Source organism: Vigna radiata, chromosome 8 (assembly GCF_000741045.1).
Source record: "Vigna radiata var. radiata cultivar VC1973A chromosome 8, Vradiata_ver6, whole genome shotgun sequence".
In the NCBI taxonomy this organism is placed as follows: Eukaryota; Viridiplantae; Streptophyta; class Magnoliopsida; order Fabales; family Fabaceae; genus Vigna; species Vigna radiata.
The window spans coordinates 28,400,209-28,421,342 of NC_028358.1; the positions used below are offsets into that span (position 1 = coordinate 28,400,209).

Sequence of the window (21,134 nt, forward strand, 5' to 3'; positions counted from 1 at the left end):
CCACTTTATACCCTCCACCACTCTGTTGCTTTGCTTCTCACCTTCCCATGCCTCAACTCCGAACCTCTCTATATTCCGAACCTACACGTTCCCATGTTTTAAACTTTAATAAACACCTATTAATGTTTTGTTTTGTTTCCTAACTCCGTTCTCATTTCCATCATCTTTTCTTTCACTTCATCCCAAGGCGCGTGCACTTCAATCTTTGTTGGATATTTCGCAAACCCTTCCAGATCATAAATATTTATAGTATAATTGTGAAAAAGAAAAAGAGGTGAATAATAGTATTTATTTTTACAGTTACTTTACTGAGAAAAAAAAAAAACAACTATTGTATAAAATTTTATGAACACTTTTAAATAAAAAAGTGAGATGAATGGAAAAAATCATTGTATAAACAAAATATTTATAAATAGTACATGAATTCCAACTCCTCTTTTTTTTTTCTCAATTAATTTATCCAAACAATGGAACACATGCTAAAGAGTTTATCTCCATTCATTATCATGATCCAGATACATGGTAACAAATAAAGCATTAATCTACAATAAATTATAGTTTTCCTTTTCAAAATGTATAATTTTGTTAACTATTAGGATTACTTTTTCTTTAGCTTCTTAGAATATTTTCAATAGCACCTATAAAATTTGTTTGTGAATAAAATATTATTTTGACATGAATCTTACATATATGAGTGGTTTTACATTGAAGAGAATGCTTTCGTATATAGGTTGCTTAAAGCTAAAATTAACATACTAACTTTTCTTCAATTTCAAATAACTTATATTAAAATAATACTTTATTTATAAGTAATTTCTATTAAAAATGTTTTTAACAAAACTACAAAGTTATCGTAAATTTGGATTCGGTCTGGAATTAAGAATCAATATAAATAATGATATTTAGACAACTTTTTTTTACAACATTTGAACATCATCTACGTGTCATTCTGTGATTGGTCTATGTTGGTGTTTATGATTATTATTATTGATTGTGGAAAATTTTGAACCAACACGTAAATAATGTTCAAATATTGTAAAAGAAATATTATCTAAGTATCATTATCCAATTACTTGTTACACGATAGTTTTACCATTTTATTATTTAATCCAGTGTTTTGCTACTCATCTACCAATTTTCTTTAGTAAGAAAATACACTATTTTCTCAATATTTAATTTTTTTCAAAACATAAAATGAAAGGAGGGATGATTGTGATTAAAATAAATAGTGAATGATTTGAGATATGATATATTCTTTGAGGACGTGAATAATTTATAGAGTGTAAATAAAATTGTTAAAAAGAAATAATCGAGACACTAATATGCACTAAAAATATATGTAAAAATGTTTTAAATGAAAAAAATAAATATATTTAAAAACAAAATATTTTTTTTATCTTTTTACATTATTTAAGTCCAGTCTTAATTTTACCAAAACATTGTTTTTCATTGTTAAGAATTGTTTTAAAGAAAAATAAATTTCGATTAAATAACACTCGAAGACAAAAAAAAATGACAGGTTTCAAAATTTTAAAAACTTAAAAAATATTAAACGGATAAAAAAATATCGGAAAACTATATCTGAAGTTGAATTATTTGAGTGATTAGAAAGATATAGTATTCCATATTTAAAATAATATCCTTTAATACATTTAAATTTTTTATATTTATCTTACACTACTAATTTTCATTTTTACTTTATTTAAAAAGAATTATAATTATTTTATTTTTATATTATATATTAAATGAGTGTAAAATGTTACATATCATATTTAATCGCGACAACCACTAATAAAAAATCTTGACAACCTATGATTGTTAGAAATCACAAATACTAATATTTTTTTTTTTCAATAATCTTTACTAATATCATGGAAGGATAAGATGTTTTGAAAAAAAAATTAATAATTTTTTATAATAAGACAAGTGTTGTTATTTTATTAGTAAATTTGTATTTATATTTTGAAAAAATATTTAAAATACATTAATTACAAATTATTGTTGTAAAAGAAATTGTCAAAGTGTTAAAATTGTTATAAAATTAATGTATTTTCACAATTCAGTTCCATATTAGTGATTGATATTTTGCAGGGCTGCTACACCATGAAGAGTGGTGTTGAAAGCTTTTTTTAGGTGGTTCCAGGGACCACCATTTTTACTGGTCCAACTTTATTTTTGAAAGGATACTGCTTAAACGCATGCACATGAAGAAAAAAAGGCTTCCCACTGTTTTGTTCCCTTATAATTATCTTCATTTTTTCTGCACTCTTTAGTTTAATTGTTTAAGAAGCAAAAATTTATGAATACCCTGCTCCTAGTATTCTTCTCATAATCTCTTTTTTTCTCTATATTTTTTCTTAAACAAAAATGATATGATGAGAGTCACTTGAAACACCTCAGTTTTATTCTTTACAATTTCAATCCCACTCTTAAAAAATATATATAATTCAGTCTTATTTTCTTCTGCCTAACTTATAACTTAGAATAAAATCCCTCCTTTTGGATTCAAAAAATATTGAAACACTAAAAAAAAATGTAATTGAGAAGTTGGAGGTGGTTGGGTTTGTCTACTTCCTTAATGCTCATCCACAAAACACCACCTTAAGTCAATCAACTTTGTTACAAACAATTATTTTGCTCTTTGATTTCAACATGCAGGAATTCAGTGGGTCCCTATAAATTGTTGGAATTTTTAAATTAATCCTAGTTCCATAATTCTAATAAGATAATACCAATGATGATGATGATGACGACCAGCTTCTACCTTTAAGATGCTCCTAATATTATGCAGTTTTGTGTTGATGCATTGGAATTTTGTGAACAATTCGTTCAGTCAGTGTCGTGTCACTGTCTGATGTTAAGCATCTGGTTTTTTTCTCATCAAGTTATTACGTCACAATGCACAATTCAACGTTTTGATGCATTAAGATGAAGTTTTGAAATTACGAAAGTGGATTATAGATAAACTTTGACAAAATTGCCGCGCAATGTTTAAAAAGGTTGCAAACTTTGAAATTAATATTCTCGTAATCTTTTACCGTAAATGATAGAATTTATCTAGTAACTTCGTTTTAGTAGACAGAACGTCTTTGTCGGTTAGTGAGTGGTTGTTGGAACACAGTCGCCTCAACTCCATTGCTAACAGCATAAGCCAGTAATTTTTATTTATTAAAAAACAGTCTTTTATGGTTCTTTGGTTGGGGTTGCTTTGGAATGTACGGGGGAGATAAGATATATAGGCTTCTTGAATTATGGTGGTGAATTTAGTGGTCTAAAAGGGGAAAAAGGTGAATCATATCTTGCTTCGTTTATGAAGGGAGTTATATTGGTTTCTTTGAAAATGATGGCTTGGATTAAGAGACCATTATGTCATACACCTCTTCAAAGAAAGGAAAGAAAACAATAATGAAAAAGAAACTGAGAGTGAGAGAGGAGAGAGAAGACTCTGTACCACAACAGATCGCTCGTCGTGTTGAAATTTATTAGATTGACGAACATCCTTAAATGCTCATCAAGATCAATTTACCTATCATACTTCTTAAACGTTGGAGGTGTCCATCTATCAAGCATGGACATCTCCATGATAGTCGGGGTAAAAGGTAACAAACCGGCCATATGGATTGTCTATGTTATTGTTGCTGGCTCTTGTGCTTTTTCCTAAATAGTCTTACACGATTCCTGTCTTTGCATGGTGGGAACATGCTGACTTGGTGCACACGACACCAACTGTTGGGTGGTTTTTTATCAGTGGATGGTCACGTTTTCGATCTTTTGAGGCGCCAACTCCTTTTTATGCCTCAATTGCATCTCTTGCATTTGGCGCTACATGGCCCTAACCATCTCCATCAGATCTTGTTGGTTTCTTGATTCTTTTGGTGCAATGTTGCTCATGTTTTTCATGGTCACCATATGGTCATTGTCTGTTGAATACTCAGGTCCCATGATGGGTGCCAAAATATTTCAGATGTGGGAGTCAAAGTCAACGGTCCAATATCGTATGAGTTGCAAAGGAGTTTGAATTTTCGTCTTCACGCCACCATTCATCCGTTGTGCCTGGAGTATACCTATGTGATGTTAAAGTCAGTAAAGATTCCACAGTTCAAGCATTAATGACACAATAAATACAAAATCACTTACCTCTTTACCTTATATATTTATAAATTTCAATATGAACCATTGATTAGTGACGGCTAATTGGAGATAATCAACTTTACCTTAACTTCTTCAAAATTAGAGATAATTTACTTGTTACATGACTATCCAATCCAACTTCATGACCATTCGATCGCAAGTAACTCAATTTGTTTTATTTGAATAACAATTTATTGTTATATATGAATGATCATACTATTCAATTATAAAATATAGAATAGTTTAACATAAAAAGGTAAAAATACATAAAATATATAATAAATAAAAGCTTTTTAATTGAATTTAATTTATTACTTGTAATAAAAATATCCCATAAGAAAAAACTAGCATAAATTTAATTGTAGTATGTAATCATACAAAATATTATGCTAATTTAATGATTCATTACCATATCATAAACAAAATCGTGTCATGATTAATTATCTACAAGTTCATTTTATTAGTACTACTACAATAATAATAATAATATACACAAATAAATTATAATCGAATGTAGAAACATATAAATCATAGTTTGTTTATTTTTGTTTTTCAAGACAAAAATTATTGTATTTATGAAAAAAATTATTTTTTTATAACATTGTGACATCACATTGTTTTAGCAGTTTCTGGTTTCCTGAAAAGTCATCGGGTTTAAAATATCACATTCATTTCATAAGCATGAATCACTCTCTTTGCAACATTGATCCTAATATGAGAAAAATGTTAAAGTAGTTTAATAATAATTATTAACAATTTAGACCTAATTTGAACAGTCACATAATATATTAATTAGATCCAATAATTAGATAACTATACAATTTATATTTCATGTATATTGTGTTTGTTATACAAAAATTAGAGTGTATATAAATCCAAAATCTAAGTCAGGGGAAGTTTCTTGACTCAATATTTTTTTAAAAAAAATCATTTGCCTCACTTATAAAAGAAGATAAAATTTTGAATTTTTGTTGTGATATTTAAAACTCACAGTTATGCCACTTGACAAATATATTAATTTTACTTTTCATAAATTATTTTAACAAAACATTTAACTGTTAAACAATTATTAAAAGTTACCATTAATGCAATGTTTGAAATAGTCGCAAAAACACCAACAAATTTATGATTAAATAACATAAAACTTTTTCATACGGTCCGCATATAAATTAATTTGTTTATATAGCACCATATAAATTATTTAAAATCCTCCAATCTACCCTAAGTTTAGCTTCTTTATGTTATATTTTGTTGGAACTTATCAAATGAAAAATTTATTTTTATTTTACTTAATTTTAAAAGGTAATTTTTCGCAAATCATAATCTCAGGAGTTTAATTTTTTACACATTGTTATTTTAAAGATTTTTGCAAAATATATATATATATATATATATATATATATATATATATATATATTATGATTAACTAATAAAAAAAGTAATATAAACATTATATAAGATTAAATGACTATAGAAGACCTTTAGGGAGTTAGTGTTGTTTACAGTGTTATTTAACTCAAAATATATAGCCTTTAAATTGAAAAATTAAAATTAATCAACAACCTTGCCATAAATTTAAAATATAATAAATAGCTATATAAATTTTCTGTGAATGCATTATAATTTAATTTGTTAAAATAGTCTAAAAAGTAGATCTGTGAAAGGTGTTGTTGTTTTAAAAGTGGATAGAAATAAAAAAAAAATTTGCAGCAAATAAAAGAAAGAGATGGTGGTATACTTGTGTATTCACGTAGTAGAGGATCACGTAACGTTCAAAATATTCAAAATGGTGGTTTGGTACCAGAGCAGTGAGGTTCGGGAGCATAGAAAGAGGACAGGTAGAGCATCTAAAGCGGGACCCACAGCGTGGACACTGAGTGGGAAAATGGTTTGGACGTGGCGCCTTTCTCTTCCTTCATCATAACCGCCGGCAACTGCCAACGTGCTTCTCAGTAATCCCCTCTCCTTCACTTAAATCACTCTCGTCTCAAGCGCGTGTCCCACAAATTCCATTTTCTTTTCTCAATTTTTTAAACATAAAAACTACTCTGTTTTCATTATCAAGTTAAATATGATTCATTATAACCGTGATTTTTAAACATCAATGCAAACATATTATATTTGTCACATCCTCAGTTGCTACTGATTAGTGATTTAGATTACTAACGCGTCTTTTTAGTTGATAATTTTAAATCAATTAAAAGATACAATGATTTAGTGAAAGTGGAGATCAAAATAATTATTATTTATTATATTGTGTAAAAGAAGATGATGACTGATGAGAGGAGGAGAATATAAATTCACGGAAATATGGAATACTTTTTAAGCTAATTAGTCCTTATATGAATTATTAATTTGATAAACTAAGTACGTAAGTACATAAAAAGAAAGAAGTTAATTATTATAAGTAATTATTATAATAATACACGTCTTAAACGCATTTTATTATTGAACGTGGTAGTTTCTCTCTTGTTGGATTTTATTTCTTCTAATGATCACAACTTTCATATTATTATATATTGAAACTGGCAATACAATATATTTTTGTGAAATTAAAGAATTTATTGAAACCATAAGAGAATAAGTGACAATTTTAAGGAATATTTTGAGATTAAGTTTTGAAAGAAAAGAATAAGGAAGATGGTATTTTGTGATGACATATAGTGATTGATTATTATTTCGGTTTTTCTTGTACGCCCCTAAAAGTTTGGAAGTTGTTTAATTACGTAAGACGTTACGAGGTACTTGTTATTGATGTCTGCAATAATGGTGAAAAGTGTGAAATACAAATAGAATGGTTGGAATTTGTGAAGGGTAGAAGTTGAATAGTTGAAATTATAGTGTTATCTGGGAAAAAAAGGTTGAAAGGTAGGGTTATTATGGAAAGGTTAAAGTTATATGCTATATTGCTTTTTCTTTATGAGTTTCACATGGTGGTGCCTAAAATATATATGATTATATTGATGAACTCTGCTTTGTGAGGTTTACATCACTTTCTGGTGCAAAAATGTGCAGATTCATGCTGTCAACTCTGAAGATGGCAAGCCACATCAAACCTTGGAACCACATGCATTCTCATCTTCTGGAAAGCTATGCTTCATCCCCATCACCAAAAATCAATTTACTCAAACACCTGTAGTGCATACCACTCCACCTTCCCAAAAACAACCATACAAATCCTCTTTTCTCATTTTTATACATTCAAATTTCCATCATCCATTACTACATCAAGAACTAATAACTCACTCTATCACAATCTTTGATTCATATTGTCCAAACTCATTATTATTATTACAATCTGGTTGGTATTCTTCTTTAGTCTTTATGAATGTAGTGTACCTTTTGGCCATGATCCATAACATCACCCCAAAATATAACAAGATTGTTACCTACCCTATTCATCATAGCAATGACTTTCTCCAGGATAACTTTTAGCCGAGACACCCTATTTTTTATGTCTTAAAACCTGCACAAAACTGCACAAAACTTGAAAACATGGCATGTAAATATTTTATTTTATACCAACGAAAAAACCCGAGCTTTACTCTTAAGTAAAAAACAGAGGTTGGTGTTACATTAGAAAAATGGCAGTAGGTAGGTTTAAATTCTTTGTTTGAAAGAGAGAAAAAGGTTAGTTAGTCGTTTAGTTAATTAACGGAATAAGTTGTTCAATGGTCCTGCAAGAAAAAGGGGAAAGAAAAAGGTTGCTCTTTGTCACTCTTTCTCCCCCACAAGCACCACACTTTGTGAAATGGTGGGGTACCCAGTATTCTAAAACGAATCATCAAACCATGTCACTCCCTTTCTTTTAATGGATTTAGGCCCTCTTGGCCCGACCAAGCTATCATCAACCTCAAACTAAAAACTCCACATTTTCTATCTAATTTCTGTCACATTTTAATGTTTTAAAATATCAAAATCAGTATTTACTATTAGTCTGTCTATTTTGAAGGCACGATAAAGAACACAGAAAAAACCAAAACAAAGAGAATCCAAATTCTCTCATCCTCATATCTCACTCCCACCACCTGAGTTATCCTATGACCATGTTACATGTACTTCTGCTCACACCTTGTTTCTTATCTCACAACACACAAAACATGAGTCCCCAATGTCAACTAATGTCATCTCCAACTTTATTCCCTCTCTCTGTCTTTTCCATATCTGACCAAAATTTATAAATATTAATCCTCTTCATATATTATACCCTTCACCAAAGCTGAAAAAGCCACAGTAAATTTTCCTCTGTTTCCTCTCAATGTGATACAACAACATGACAAACCAATCCAATCCTATGTGTCTTGTCCACAGATGTCTCAACTTTTGATACCAAACACTCAATGCTAATCCTTACTCTTTAATCTTCATACTTAGTCACTAACGCCACTTTATATTCACTAATGAGTTGTTCAATTATGGATCATCATTAACCCTATAAAGCTTCCTTTGGAAGATAATGTAATAATAATACTTTAAACATAATATGAACTCTAAAACAAGTGTGACCTAATCCCATCTTTTCTTCACGGTTTAATACTAGGATTTAAGATGAGGAGAAGAAGGAAGAACCCTAAGAAAAAGAAAACCATGGACCCTCCATTTTCAGTCATTACGTTTTGTTTCTTTATTTATTTCATATAACTTTCGAACATCCGAAAGATGGACACTTTCATATCCTTTCGTTACGCGTGATATTTTATTTTGGTCTTTCTTCCAAAATCTATATCTATATCCATTTAACAGTATAATAATAACAAGTGCATATTTTTCTTTTTGGGTAGTTGCGTTGAACCTAAGTTTGAGGATGTCCTACAAGCAGTCCTCAAGGTTGGATTGCCCCTCGTCTCTACACCTTTATCGGCCACTATGGTAAGGGGTCACATTCAATACCTCCCCTATGCCACACAAAAAATCTCATTACCAACAATGCTGCTGAGTTGTACCATAGCTGCCCTTCTCCGACCAAATTCTGGTCCAATCTTCTACTACCATTATTTTGGATAGAAATAGAATCCCACATCGCATAAAATAAAAGATAAATATAAATTTATATACATATAAAATAAATTTTATTAATAATTTTTTTTTAAATTGATATCAAAAATAATAATTTTATAGAATCTCTTGAATGAATTAAAGATAATGTAAATTTACATAATATATACATACATAAATGAATGCAAAAATTCAATTTACAAAGTTTTATAGATTATGTTATGTTTTTAAAATTTACTCATTAATAACTATACAACCACCAAGATCATTTGTTCCCTTCTTTACTCTGCCTTTATTCCTGTATATCATTTGGTAAGTTACAGAATCTCAATGGTTGAGGGTCACATTTCGTCTGATTTGGGGATGGGCCATCAGGCCCAACACAGACCCACGCCATTGGGAAATTGGGCTAAGTACATCCAACGAAAAAAGTGTGTACAATGAATCTTGGGAGCAAGGTCCCATGGACCGACCTAGTACATTATCTGGGCTGCAAAATGAAAGCCTTAAGTGGGCCCTTCAAGGAAGAAAAACATTGTGATACTTTCTTTAATAAAGCTAAAGGATTATTATGTTGATATTTTCACAAAAAATTCTTGAAATTTTTAAAAAATTCTCGGAGCTTGACTTACCAGATGTTTCTTTTCTGTTTGAATTTTAATAGATTTTTATCTGAAGAATTTAAAAGTTTTGGATGAATTCGTAGATTTATAAGCTTTGATAATAGTAAACGTATAGTATTTGTGATCATTCAAAGCTTTATTGTGTTTGAGGGTATATTTAGCTTTCAAATATTTTTCATACACAAATAAAAATAATTTATTTTAATTGTAATATACTTTATATTTGATATTTTTATAAATTTTCTGCACTAACTTGAATATTTTCAAAATATTTTTTAAAGATCCGAGATAATGAAAATTTATTATAACACGGAAGTTATAAGGATAAGGACACAAATATTTATATCAGCAAAAGAAGGAATGGAATAAAATTTTGAGAATAAAGAAAAGTGTCTATAAAGTCATAAAGTTTGATTGAAATTGTTTAATCAATAATATATATTACTTAAAATAACATAAAATCTACCTAAATCATCTTAAAAATAGTTAATCGAAATTTGTGTACTTTTTAATACCAAACAACCTTTTATAAATCATAAAAGTTACTAATTAAAATCCCAACATCTCATTATTTTCCTTAAAAGAAAAAATCCTAAAGTAGAAAATCATTGTACAATTTTCATAATATTCTGTTTATAATCTTATCTGTATACATAAAACTTATTTATATGATTTCATAGTACTACAAATCCAAAAAGAATCTCTCAAAATCCATTACATAGAAAAACAAACACAACACCAAAATCAATAATATTTATATCTTATACCCTAAGTCATGTATAACTAACAATTTTATATGAGAAATAACAAAGGTCCAATATTCTTTTTTTTGCATGAAAGGATCATTAGGAAATATCAGCACTACAAAATAATTGGTGTTTTTAAATTAACTCGTGATTAAATTTGAGGTCAATCTAAATAAAAAATTCAGTGGTTATCTAATTAAAATGCATTCAAAAATCATATATATAATGTTGTTTCTAAAATACCAACAATTAATTCTGGATATATGTGAAAAAAGTGTTTATTGAAAGTTGATTTTTCTATGTCACCATTTATCTCTTTTCTTCTCTATTTTTTGGATGATATAAAATAATCTTCTTTGAGTGATAATTTATTTAACCAAACAAAAATAAAAATAAATGATATTATTCAATTAGAAATTATAATAAACAATTATTTCTTTTATGATGAATGAAATAATTACCATCAAAATCACTTTATAATTTTAATTGGAAAAAATATTGCGTAAATTTGTTAAAAACTCAAAATTCATTATCATACACTTTTATTATTAAAAAATTATTTTTCACTGATTATCTAGTGGTGTTAAGATGTCAAAATAGTTATATATATATATATATATATATATATATATATAAATACAAAAAAAAGTCTTTTTATAGAGTGTAAAAAGTATCAATTTCTTTCTCTACGTCTCTATATTAAATCACCTAAAAGATATAAGGAGGAAATCTTAATAATAGAATTCTAAGACACGATCTTTACATCTTTTGATTTTCCAATTGTTTGTAACCTAATAAGTTTCGAATAGATTTATTTTTCTACTCTCTTATTAGTTGTCCATCTCATAAATATTTTGAATAGAAAATGTTCATTTTAATTTTTTTATGGAATTTAGATATATTTTTCTATCCATTCTTATTAAATTAAGTTTAGTTTAGGTTATGTTCTAAACTGAAATTCTTGTCATATATTTATATACAAGACTTGTAAAAATCTAAAAAATAGAGTATTAGAATAGATATGTGTATTAAAATAATGAGACCGGATATTTTATTTTAAAATAATATTATAATATAAATAGAATTTTATAAAGTTTGTCTCATTACTAAAACATTGTCTATCTCTCTAAACCCTTTCCTCTTCGTTCTCTCTCACTTCTTTCTACAAATTCTCACGCTTGGATCCTCTGTTTGACGATCAGGCGATATCCAGACGATCACTATGTCAAGGGCTACAAATTTAACTGATCAATTGGGCGAATCAAGCGAGTAAGCCGTTAATGTTTTCTCTAACATCTAGGGTTTTTTATCCTGTGAAATGGTTCTATTTGCATCGATCAAGAGTTCATTTCCTTCAATTTCTAACTCAAATTAGGTTCTAAAGGTTCTCTTCTATCACCATTTGGTGATTTGTAAGTGTTTTTAGAGATTCTTTGCAGTGCAAGTCACGGTTAGAGTATTTTCTAAACTGGTGCGAGTTTGCTAGAGGTAAGGGAAATTAGTTAATTGTTTTTAAATTGTATGTGTGATGTGTAAATAAATGGTATATGAGTATTAAACTGCTGGAAATGTGAATACTAGTTGGTGTTCTTGATAATTTAGGGATTTTAGTGGCATTGATGAAGTTTGTGATAATGAATAGTTGAAATAAATGTAAAGTCTGCTTTGTGTATGTTTGTGATGCTGTTAGTTGAGGTTGTTGAAGTGAATTGTGCAAATTAGACTGTGATAAGGAAATGAGTAATCTTGGTCTTTTTGTTTGTGATCAAAATGGAGGTTTAAGGTAGGGAAATGGTGAGGAAAGGTTGTTAGTTTGATTTAGTGCAATTGAGGGAGTTTATAAACTGGTTTGAGTTTGTTTAAACACTTGGTAACGTTAGAGAATTGAGTTAGGAGGGTGTGGTGGTAATGAGGTAGAGTTCTACTTGTGTTAGAATTCAAATTTTAGGAAGTGGGGTAGTGAAAACTTGAGTTTAGAGTTCTATATGCAAATGGTCAGTTTGAGCAGTCTTGGTAAGTCATTTGGGACTTGTTAGAGCCCCTAAGTTACTTGAAATTCTGCTACAAATGGTAGAATTTAATTTAGGTCCCTAAGTTGAGCTTTTGAGAGTTGTTAGGTGAGATTGAGTTTCATAGTTTAGATTTAGATTGGAAGTGTTTAGAAAACCTTGGTTAATTATAATTAGGTATATAACACAATCTAGGAGGGTTAGAAGTTGGGAAAAATAGTTGGAATTGGTAAACTTGGTGTAGGTTGCGTAATTCTGCAGATTTTGGTTATGCAGATTATGCAAACTCGTTGAGTTAATCCATTCACTCAGCAAATGGTGGTAGAGGTAGGTCATTTGTCTGAGGACTTTCGCTCAGTGAATGGTTGAGGTATGGGAGCACTGTTAGTTTTATTCGCTCAACGAATGGATTCGCTTAGCGAATGATTGAGGTCTGGGTAGTGTCATCAAAGTGGGTTGAAACCCATGAGTCAACCTAGTTCACCACGGGTTTGAGCTAGGTTGGGTTGGAAAAAAATGTGAAAATTTTGATGCGAGTCAATTTTGACCTGAGTCGCTAAGAACTCGGCTCATCCGGGTTGAACCCGTGGTGAGCCGGGTTGGCTCACCAACCCACCTATTTTTTTATTGAAATCAAATCAATTAAATTAATTATTCAAATCCTATTTTTTTATTGAAATCAAATTAATTAAATTAATTATTCAAAATGCATAACCTTTTCTTCGTAGTAGAGCTTTTCGTGTTGCGTTGTGCTGCTGTTTATCCAAAAGTTCTCCTTGGCTATATATTTTTGTTAACAATTATATGTAGTTTCTTGGTCAAACGGTTATGTATGTCTCATTATACTAAATTGGAAAAATTTTATGCTTGATAGCTTAGAATATATAACAATATAGTTCTTTTGTTTCATTTTCTTTTATATCAATTGGTCCAATTATTACTATTTCAATTTGATCGATCAAAGTAACATGGTATAAGAATCTCAGAAGAAGAGGGTGAAAAAGAGTTAAGTGAGTCATTAAGCCAACCTGTTTAACCCACTAACCCGTGGTGGGTCGGGTCGGGTTCAATTTTTTTCGGCTCGCTAATAAATGAGCCGGGTTAGGTTTGCTCACTAAGTGACAAACCCTTGGTGGGTCGGACCGAGTTACCCATTTTGACAGTTATAGGTTTGGGAGCACTGTCAGTTTTATTCGCTCAACGAATGGATTCGCTCAGCGAATGGTTGAGGTTTGGGAGCACTACCAGTTTTATTCGCTCAGCGAATGGATTTGCTCAGCGAATAGTGGAGGTCTGGGAGCACTGTCAGTTTTATTCGCTCAACGAATGGTTCAGGTTTTAGTTTACTCTTTAATTCCTTGTTCTAGTTTGATTTAAATGAAGTTTTGGGATCCATTTTGAAGCATGTATGAATGTGTATTATGGTAGGTGATTGATTATGTCATGAGTTATGTTTCAAAGTGAAAGTATGTTTCAAAGTAGTGAAAGTAAAGTTCCAAAGTAGAATCTCTTGGTGAGATTCAAGTGTATTTTAGAATGAATGCAGGAGTTCAGTCTTGGGGGTTATCCTGAAACTCCAATGCTCTTTCATTCTCACATAGAGAGGATTGATTCATGTTGTGAGGAGTAACAGGAAGTCTTAGTCTTGGAGGCTTCCAGTATGCTCTAAGGCCAAAAATAGACTAACCTTGTAAGTATAGTTGGGTGAGACGCATTGACAATGGCTTTGCAAAGCAGTAGAAGCCATCACGAGTGCACGACCCGTCATAGCTCGACAATCATTCTAAGTCCAGATAGCCAAAGTCAGTGTTGTGTCATGCATAAAATTTTTTAGAGTTTAATTGAATGTTATGATTGTATGTTATGTGCTTGATAAGTATGTTGATTGATATTTTATTTAAACTAGCTTATCTTGTTGTTTGTTGCTAGTGTTTTATATGTGTTGGTGTTCTTTCCTTTGCAATAATCATCCTGTGGGTGTGAGTAGAGGGATATGAGGTGTCTTTGGAGCATGGATTGGGCGGAGGAGATGATGCTGAGTAGTTAGGTTTAGAGTAGTTTTGTATATAGATTTGGTTAATTTCTTGTATATAAAATTTTAAATTCTATGATTATTTTGGAATAATTGTAAAGTTATTATTTTATATTATAATTGGATAATTGTTCTATCATATCATACATGTGATGACTCTTTTATATAATATTCGACTATATTTTTGGAATGTTACAAGACTAACATATACCATAAAAGTTTTAAGGTTTAAATGTTTTTTTATACCTAAGTTAAGTGTTAATGTTTAGTTTAGTCCCTCGTTTTAAAAGTGCTTTAAATTGATCTTCACTTATTAAATTTTGCATCAATGTCATCCCTTCCGTTAAATAGTACAAATTGAGTTAACTTTTTCTTTCTCTCTCTCCTACTTTTTCTGTAGAATGCAAACTTTTGGCTGTCTCTATCTTCTACTTTTCAGTGGAATGCAACCTTTTGGCAGCCTTTTGTTAATGTTGGTAGCATAAATTAATTACTTTTCAAATAAACAATATTAAATTAATTACTTGGATGATTAAGAATGAATTAAGATGAAGGTGATTGTGACAATAGAGGAGATGAGAGAAGAAGGTCCAAGACTGGGTGAAAATGGTGTCACCCTTAAAGGAAGCGATGAGGCAGTAGTCCCTAAAAGAGGTAGGATGGGCGTGTGCGTGGTCGGCATTGACGTCCTCCATGACTCTCCGAATGACGAGAGCCCTCTTGGCGGTGGAAGAGGTAAAAGCAGCGGTGTAAGTGACAGGGTCTCTCCATCGTTTTTCCATGGCTAGGAAATGTTTTCCATTTGGTTGATTGTCTTTTAGTATTAGAAGAGAGAAGAAATTATAGGGGTGGGGCCGATTTTGAAAAAAGTTTCTTTTCTCCTTATTTTGGGTAGCACATTCATTCCAGAGGCGTTTTTTTAGCTCTTGTTGTCCTTCAGGTTTGATTCAAAACGCAGATTTGCACGTGTAAGTGGGATGGTTAATTAGGAAGGGTATCTTAGGGAAGTTTATAAGTTTAGAAAGGAAGCTTAGGGTGGTTTTCTTTGTGCCGAAAGTTAAGGATATTTTAGTAGTATAATAGAATATTCAGGATGGGGAGAGAAATATTTTTAAAAAGGCAGTTTTAGGTTTTAAAAAGAGAGGAATTCGCATTAGGGCAGTGGCGTGAGGGAAAGGGTTCACCAACGCTTGGAGAAGGTCTGGAATGTAGTTTCGAGAGGAGAGGAGGAGGTTATTCTTAACGTGAAGAACCTACTGAATAAATCGTTGGAAATCAGGAAAATGGAGTGACTATAATCTTTTATGTATTATAATTGTTGAGTGGTGATCTTGATCTCATTTTTTGGTTCTATTTTGTTTCTGGAGTGGTTATTTTGCATGGGAGTTTGTTACGTATGTATATATGCACTAGGTGTTAATGTTGAAGGTATTTTTGTATATCTGTTTGTGTGGCTGACTTAGGACAAAAAAAAGGGTTATGTAATATATATTGATATACATAGATTAATAGATGTAGTGTTATGTGGGGAATGTTACATGATCTTGCATGGGAATGAAGAAAGTCTGGGAACATGGAAGTACATAGTTGTGTTCTGGGGGTTGGTTGGCAAATAAAAGATTATGCAGTAGAAGTTTAGTAGAGTTAAAACAATAGGGTAATATTGGATTGATAACAGTAGAAGATTATGCAGTAGAAGTCCGTCGTATCTTTTTATTCAATTTAAACGTCTTGGTTTGATAACAGTTAGCAAAAAAAATTGACAGAACAAGTTTTTAGAAAAAAGTTGTCTGAAAAAGCTGTTGTGTTCAGAGAAATTCAGAAGAGCAGAAGAGAAACAAAGAAAAAACTAACGCCGTTGGTGAGTATTTAACGGAAGGGACGACGTTGACGCAAAATTTCCTAAGTAAAAACCAATTTCACACACTTTTAAAACGAGAGACTAAATTGAACATTAACACTTAAGTTATGGACAAAAAAGCATTTAAACCAAATTTTAATAATCAATACATTTTTAGTATCATATTTTTCAAACATTATCAAAATGTCACTGTTCAAGTCCAACCATATAATATCTTTTAGGCAGAAAGACACAAATTGCTAATTGCACCACAAATTTTTTGAAAACATTATAAAAGATTAAAAAACAACCGTGAAAATGTTGGGCCTCATATATGATTAAGAAATGCTTTCCAACAATTTGCATTGAAAATTGAAGAAAGAAAAATTGTGTAAAGGTATTGCTTGTGTGACACCTGGGCCGAATATGTTAGAATGGATACAAACAAATAGAGAACAAGTTATTTTATCTTGTGCGGTTAGTGTAAAACAATAAAAATTGGAATTTTTATTTTTACAAACATAGTTGAAAACACATATTACATGTTTCATTATTTTTCATGATAACAAAAAATAATAAAATTATTATTATCATTACAAAAGTAAGTTTAAATCATTTTAAATTTTTTATTTTAGACAATTTTAATTTTTTAGATAATTTTTTATTATAAATAGTTATTTTAGTTTAAAATAATAGTTAAATTTTAGAAAAAAATAATTAAATTTAAAAAAGAAACTATCACTTAAAAAATAAAACTGGTAAAATAAATATTTTAATTTAAAAAGCACAGTTAAAATTGAAAACAAAATATATACTCCAAAAGATGAATAATCTTTATATAACACATTTTAAATTGAAAATTTTATTTTTTGTAAAAATGTTACTCGGTATCATTTCCTATTCTTACGAAAATGTTTAACTTAAAATATATATCCGTGTCTCATATTCCTCACCCATTTCAACTATTATCCAATATGGACGGTATATTTTATTTCCTAATAAAATAATTAGGTTAAAATGTATTATAATTTTATTTTAAATTTATTTTTTGATTTTGTTGTGATGTAAAATTATCTATTAATTTGTTATAATTATTAACTTTATTTAAATTTCGTTTTCCATAAATAATAAAATCAATTTGTTTAATTTCTAGTCAATTAAAAATGTTAATTGATTTATCATTTTTTAATTCTATAATTTCTTTAACTTTTAAAATAATAATAATAATAAAAAAAAAATTATTATTATAAGAATAAAACAGTGTTGAGTTGTAGTCCTTTCCGTCATCTTTCTCATTCATGCTACGACCCTCACCATACCAGTCCCTTGCTCTTTCACTTTGCTTCAGTGCTTCTTCTTCTGCCCAAATCCAAACTTTGCAGTTCTTCATCATTCAGAAACCTATCTCTCCTTCACAATTATTTTCCGCAAAAATTCTCTCATCCTTTCGCGCCCCTTTCGTATCTCCACAATGTCCAACTGCGCTGCTTCTTCTTCCAACAGGACCACCGCTTTCGACCGTTTCTACACTGCTCCGCTTTTCCGAAAACTGCAGCCAGACAAGCACAAACACTTCATCTCTCACTCGGTCCAACCGGATTTGCAAACCGCTTCTTACGAACCGGCATTGTTCCCCACTGCCTGTCTCAGTAATCTGGATCGTCTTTTGGACGCATTCACACCCTCCGTCCCTGCTCACTCGTCCCGCGAGGTGCTCAATCTAATTCTTTAATTAACATGCTTTCATTTCTGTTCCTTGTTCCTTAGGCTACTGACTTTCAAGTTTCATAATGCTTTTGCAATTATTTGTAATTCTTCTTCTTAATTTGAAAAATAAAATTGCACATAATTGTATGCTTGGTAATGGTTAGTGTTTTAATTGTTTATTTTGTCACATCCTATGCTAACTTCTGGGCCTTGGCTTTGGATTGTGCAGCCTAAAATGAAGGCACGCGGAACTGGTTACTCCAGTACCAACAATAGCAGTGGACGCCTATGTATTGTGCTCGAGGATCTGTGGGAATCCTACAGAGAATGGAGCGCCTACGGAGTAGAGGTGCCAGTAAGCCATGACGGAGAGGAGGAGGCAAAAATATACTATGCGCCCTCCCTCTCTGCCATTCAGCTATATGCTGAGGGGTAGTTTGTTTATCTCCATTTTGCTTCACCAATGCTTAGAATTTCTCCCTTTGTCATAACTTTTTTTTTTTTTTTTGCCATTGGTTTTGCGTCACATCGAACTTTTCTTCCAGTTTTTTTCAAAATTGATTTTTACTGATTTCCTACTTCTGCTTTGCTCTATTTTCTGACTCTGATCATGGAACAGTTGTGTTTCATACTGATTTCTTACTGTTCTTTCTGTCTGATGTAACAAAATGCTGAGAACCAAAGATTCATGCTTGGTTGAATGGAATTTTGTGATTTTCTGTGATTCATATCGTTTTGCCAGGAGTAATCCAGCAAGCAGCTATAGTTTTCATGGCCATTTATGCTTGAAGTGCTGCTTGATTTGTACCAATCCCTCACAGTAATTTATACCAAAAAGTCATATTGTACCAAAGTTGTAACTTCATTCGTTCTACCTTCACTGAAGCAACTTGGTTAGTTAAATGGTTATTTGTTTAGAATTATGGTATAAATTAGTGTGCGAGGCCCTGGGTGAAGCTTGATTCTTCGCTATAACTGTCAATTCAAAAGGCATTTAGTTTTAGGTGTTAAAAGTTGATTAAACTTTTAATGGATCTTTCTATTTGCATCTTTCATTGTTGACATTGATACGGTATTATTGTGAAGTTTGCCCGAGTGTTTGCAGATTGACCTGAAAGTGTCACATGAAAGTCTGCAGGACAACCATTTTATACACAATATCACCATATTTTCGGTTGCTTATGTCTTATTCCCTCTTTATTTGATGGATTATAGACTTTGGGAAACTCTTTAGTAAATTTTGTGTTGTGCTTTCACAGTTCACTCTCATTTTATGTGCCAGTCCTTCGTGATTTGGTAAATTTCTTGCAGAGGACGGATATTCTTTCCACTATTTAACTTGCTCTCAACCAAATTATGCTTCTAGTTCATGATATTGTTTTACATTATTTCTTTGACAACAAGACATCATCATGGCACCATTACGACGATTAACATGATGCCTGGTTATTAACATCTTAACTGGGAGCATAAAACTGTGCAGGAGACTTGAAGAGGACAGTAGGGCTGAGTCTTCTCAGGAGACAAACTGCTCATCTGAGCAGCTTGTCTATGAATTCTTCGAGGGAGCTCTGCCACATATTCGGCCTCCTTTACATGATAAGGCAAGTCTCTTCCTTTCAGATTTACCTATTAAAATCTCCCCTTGATTTGGACACTAACAATGTTTTTTTCCTCTCAGGTTTCCATTCTTGCTTCTGAGTTTCCTTCGCTCAAGAAGTATAGAAGCTGTGATATATCACCTTCTAGTTGGTTTTCTGTGGCCTGGTAGGTGTCAAAAAGTTCATCCGCTGTTGTCGTTTAAGTTATCGCTAAACTGTTCATTGTCCTCATGAAAAATTGAACTTCGGCCGCCCAGGTATCCAATATATAAAATACCAGTGGTCTCATCAATCAAGAGGGTGGATGCATCTTTCCTGACCTACCATTCCCTGTCAGCTGACTCAAAAAGTATGCTTCTCTCTTTCATTCTTAGTTTCTGACCATTTCAAGCACGCAAGTAGTGAAGTTCCCAACAATTGTACCTGATTTGGTATCGCCTTATATGTCTCAGGGAAAAACCAACTGGAGTTTAGTAGCAGGAAGGTCCGTGAAGATGATGGATCCTTAAATATATCTCTTCCCACTTTTGGCCTTGCAGCTTATAAGTTGAGAGGCTCAATACTAGCTCCTCGTAGAGACTCTGAATGGCACAAAGTGGACTCTCTATTGGAAGCTGCAGCTGACTGGCTAAAGAATTTGCAAGCGAACCACCCAGATTACCTATACTTTGTTAGCCACAGTACCTTGTACAGATAATAAAGAAAGATTCAAAATATTCTTCCACATATTCAGAGTCAGAGAAGCTTCTGCATAGAGTATAGCATCGACATGAAACTGAATTGATATGCCGAAACATTCTTACTAACTATATTCAGTCTCAGCTGTGTTATTTTCGGTCTGCCCATAGGAGATGAGTTGCGGTATGTAGTGCAGGTGACAACCTCTTGAGTTTAGTAGTGATTTACAGACATGTTGTTTATGATTGGACTATATTAAAGTCCCGTGAAAAGCTATAGGCAGTAGGAATTTGTATGCCATAAGAGTAAGACATGAAAGAAGTGCAGTATAGGAAATTAAGAGTATAAGGACCCGCTTCTTTTGAGTTTTTTATTGTTAGCGGCAATTCAAAATTTTGATTCGGTAATGAGGATAAAACTATATCTTGTCAATTTTCTCTGGTTTATTGATATTAAAATCAGACAAACAAATATCCAAAATTTTGAAAATATTCGTTGTCTTCATTTTTTATAATACATTCATGGATCCTCATACTTTAACAACTAAGAAAAATGATTCTTTGACACACTTAAAACTTTTATATTCATTTGATACTATCTTTTTTTACTTTTTACTCTCTTTTTTTTTAAAAAAACAATAAAATTTTATACTTTTATGATCATTTTACTCTTATACTGTGTCAAATGAATGTAAAAGTATATCATGGTACCATTACTCAACAACTATATACAACAATTTGACAATGACACGAGTTAGGGAATCATTGGTGCA

The 21,134-nt window shown here is 31.1% G+C and overlaps 1 protein-coding gene across 1 annotated transcript; it reads left to right on the plus strand.

Annotated features, from left to right (window-relative positions):
* The first annotated feature begins 17,664 nt into the window (after positions 1-17,664).
* On the plus strand, positions 17,665-20,769 carry LOC106770458. Its single transcript, XM_014656269.2, has 6 exons — positions 17,665-18,087; positions 18,313-18,515; positions 19,567-19,687; positions 19,765-19,850; positions 19,942-20,033; positions 20,137-20,769. Exons 1-6 carry the CDS (start codon positions 17,848-17,850, stop codon positions 20,379-20,381), a joined length of 987 nt encoding a protein of 328 aa, XP_014511755.2. The 5' UTR covers positions 17,665-17,847; the 3' UTR covers positions 20,382-20,769.
* Positions 20,770-21,134: the final 365 nt, after the last annotated feature.

Coding starts and splice junctions, on each gene's coding strand:
- LOC106770458 (XM_014656269.2), top strand. CDS start 17,848: ATGTCCAACTGCGCTGCTTCTTCTTCCAACAGGACCACCGCTTTCGAC. Junction 19,688..19,764: donor GGCCTCCTTTACATGATAAG/GCAAGTCTCTTC, acceptor TTTTCCTCTCAG/GTTTCCATTCTTGCTTCTGA. Junction 20,034..20,136: donor CCTGTCAGCTGACTCAAAAA/GTATGCTTCTCT, acceptor TATATGTCTCAG/GGAAAAACCAACTGGAGTTT.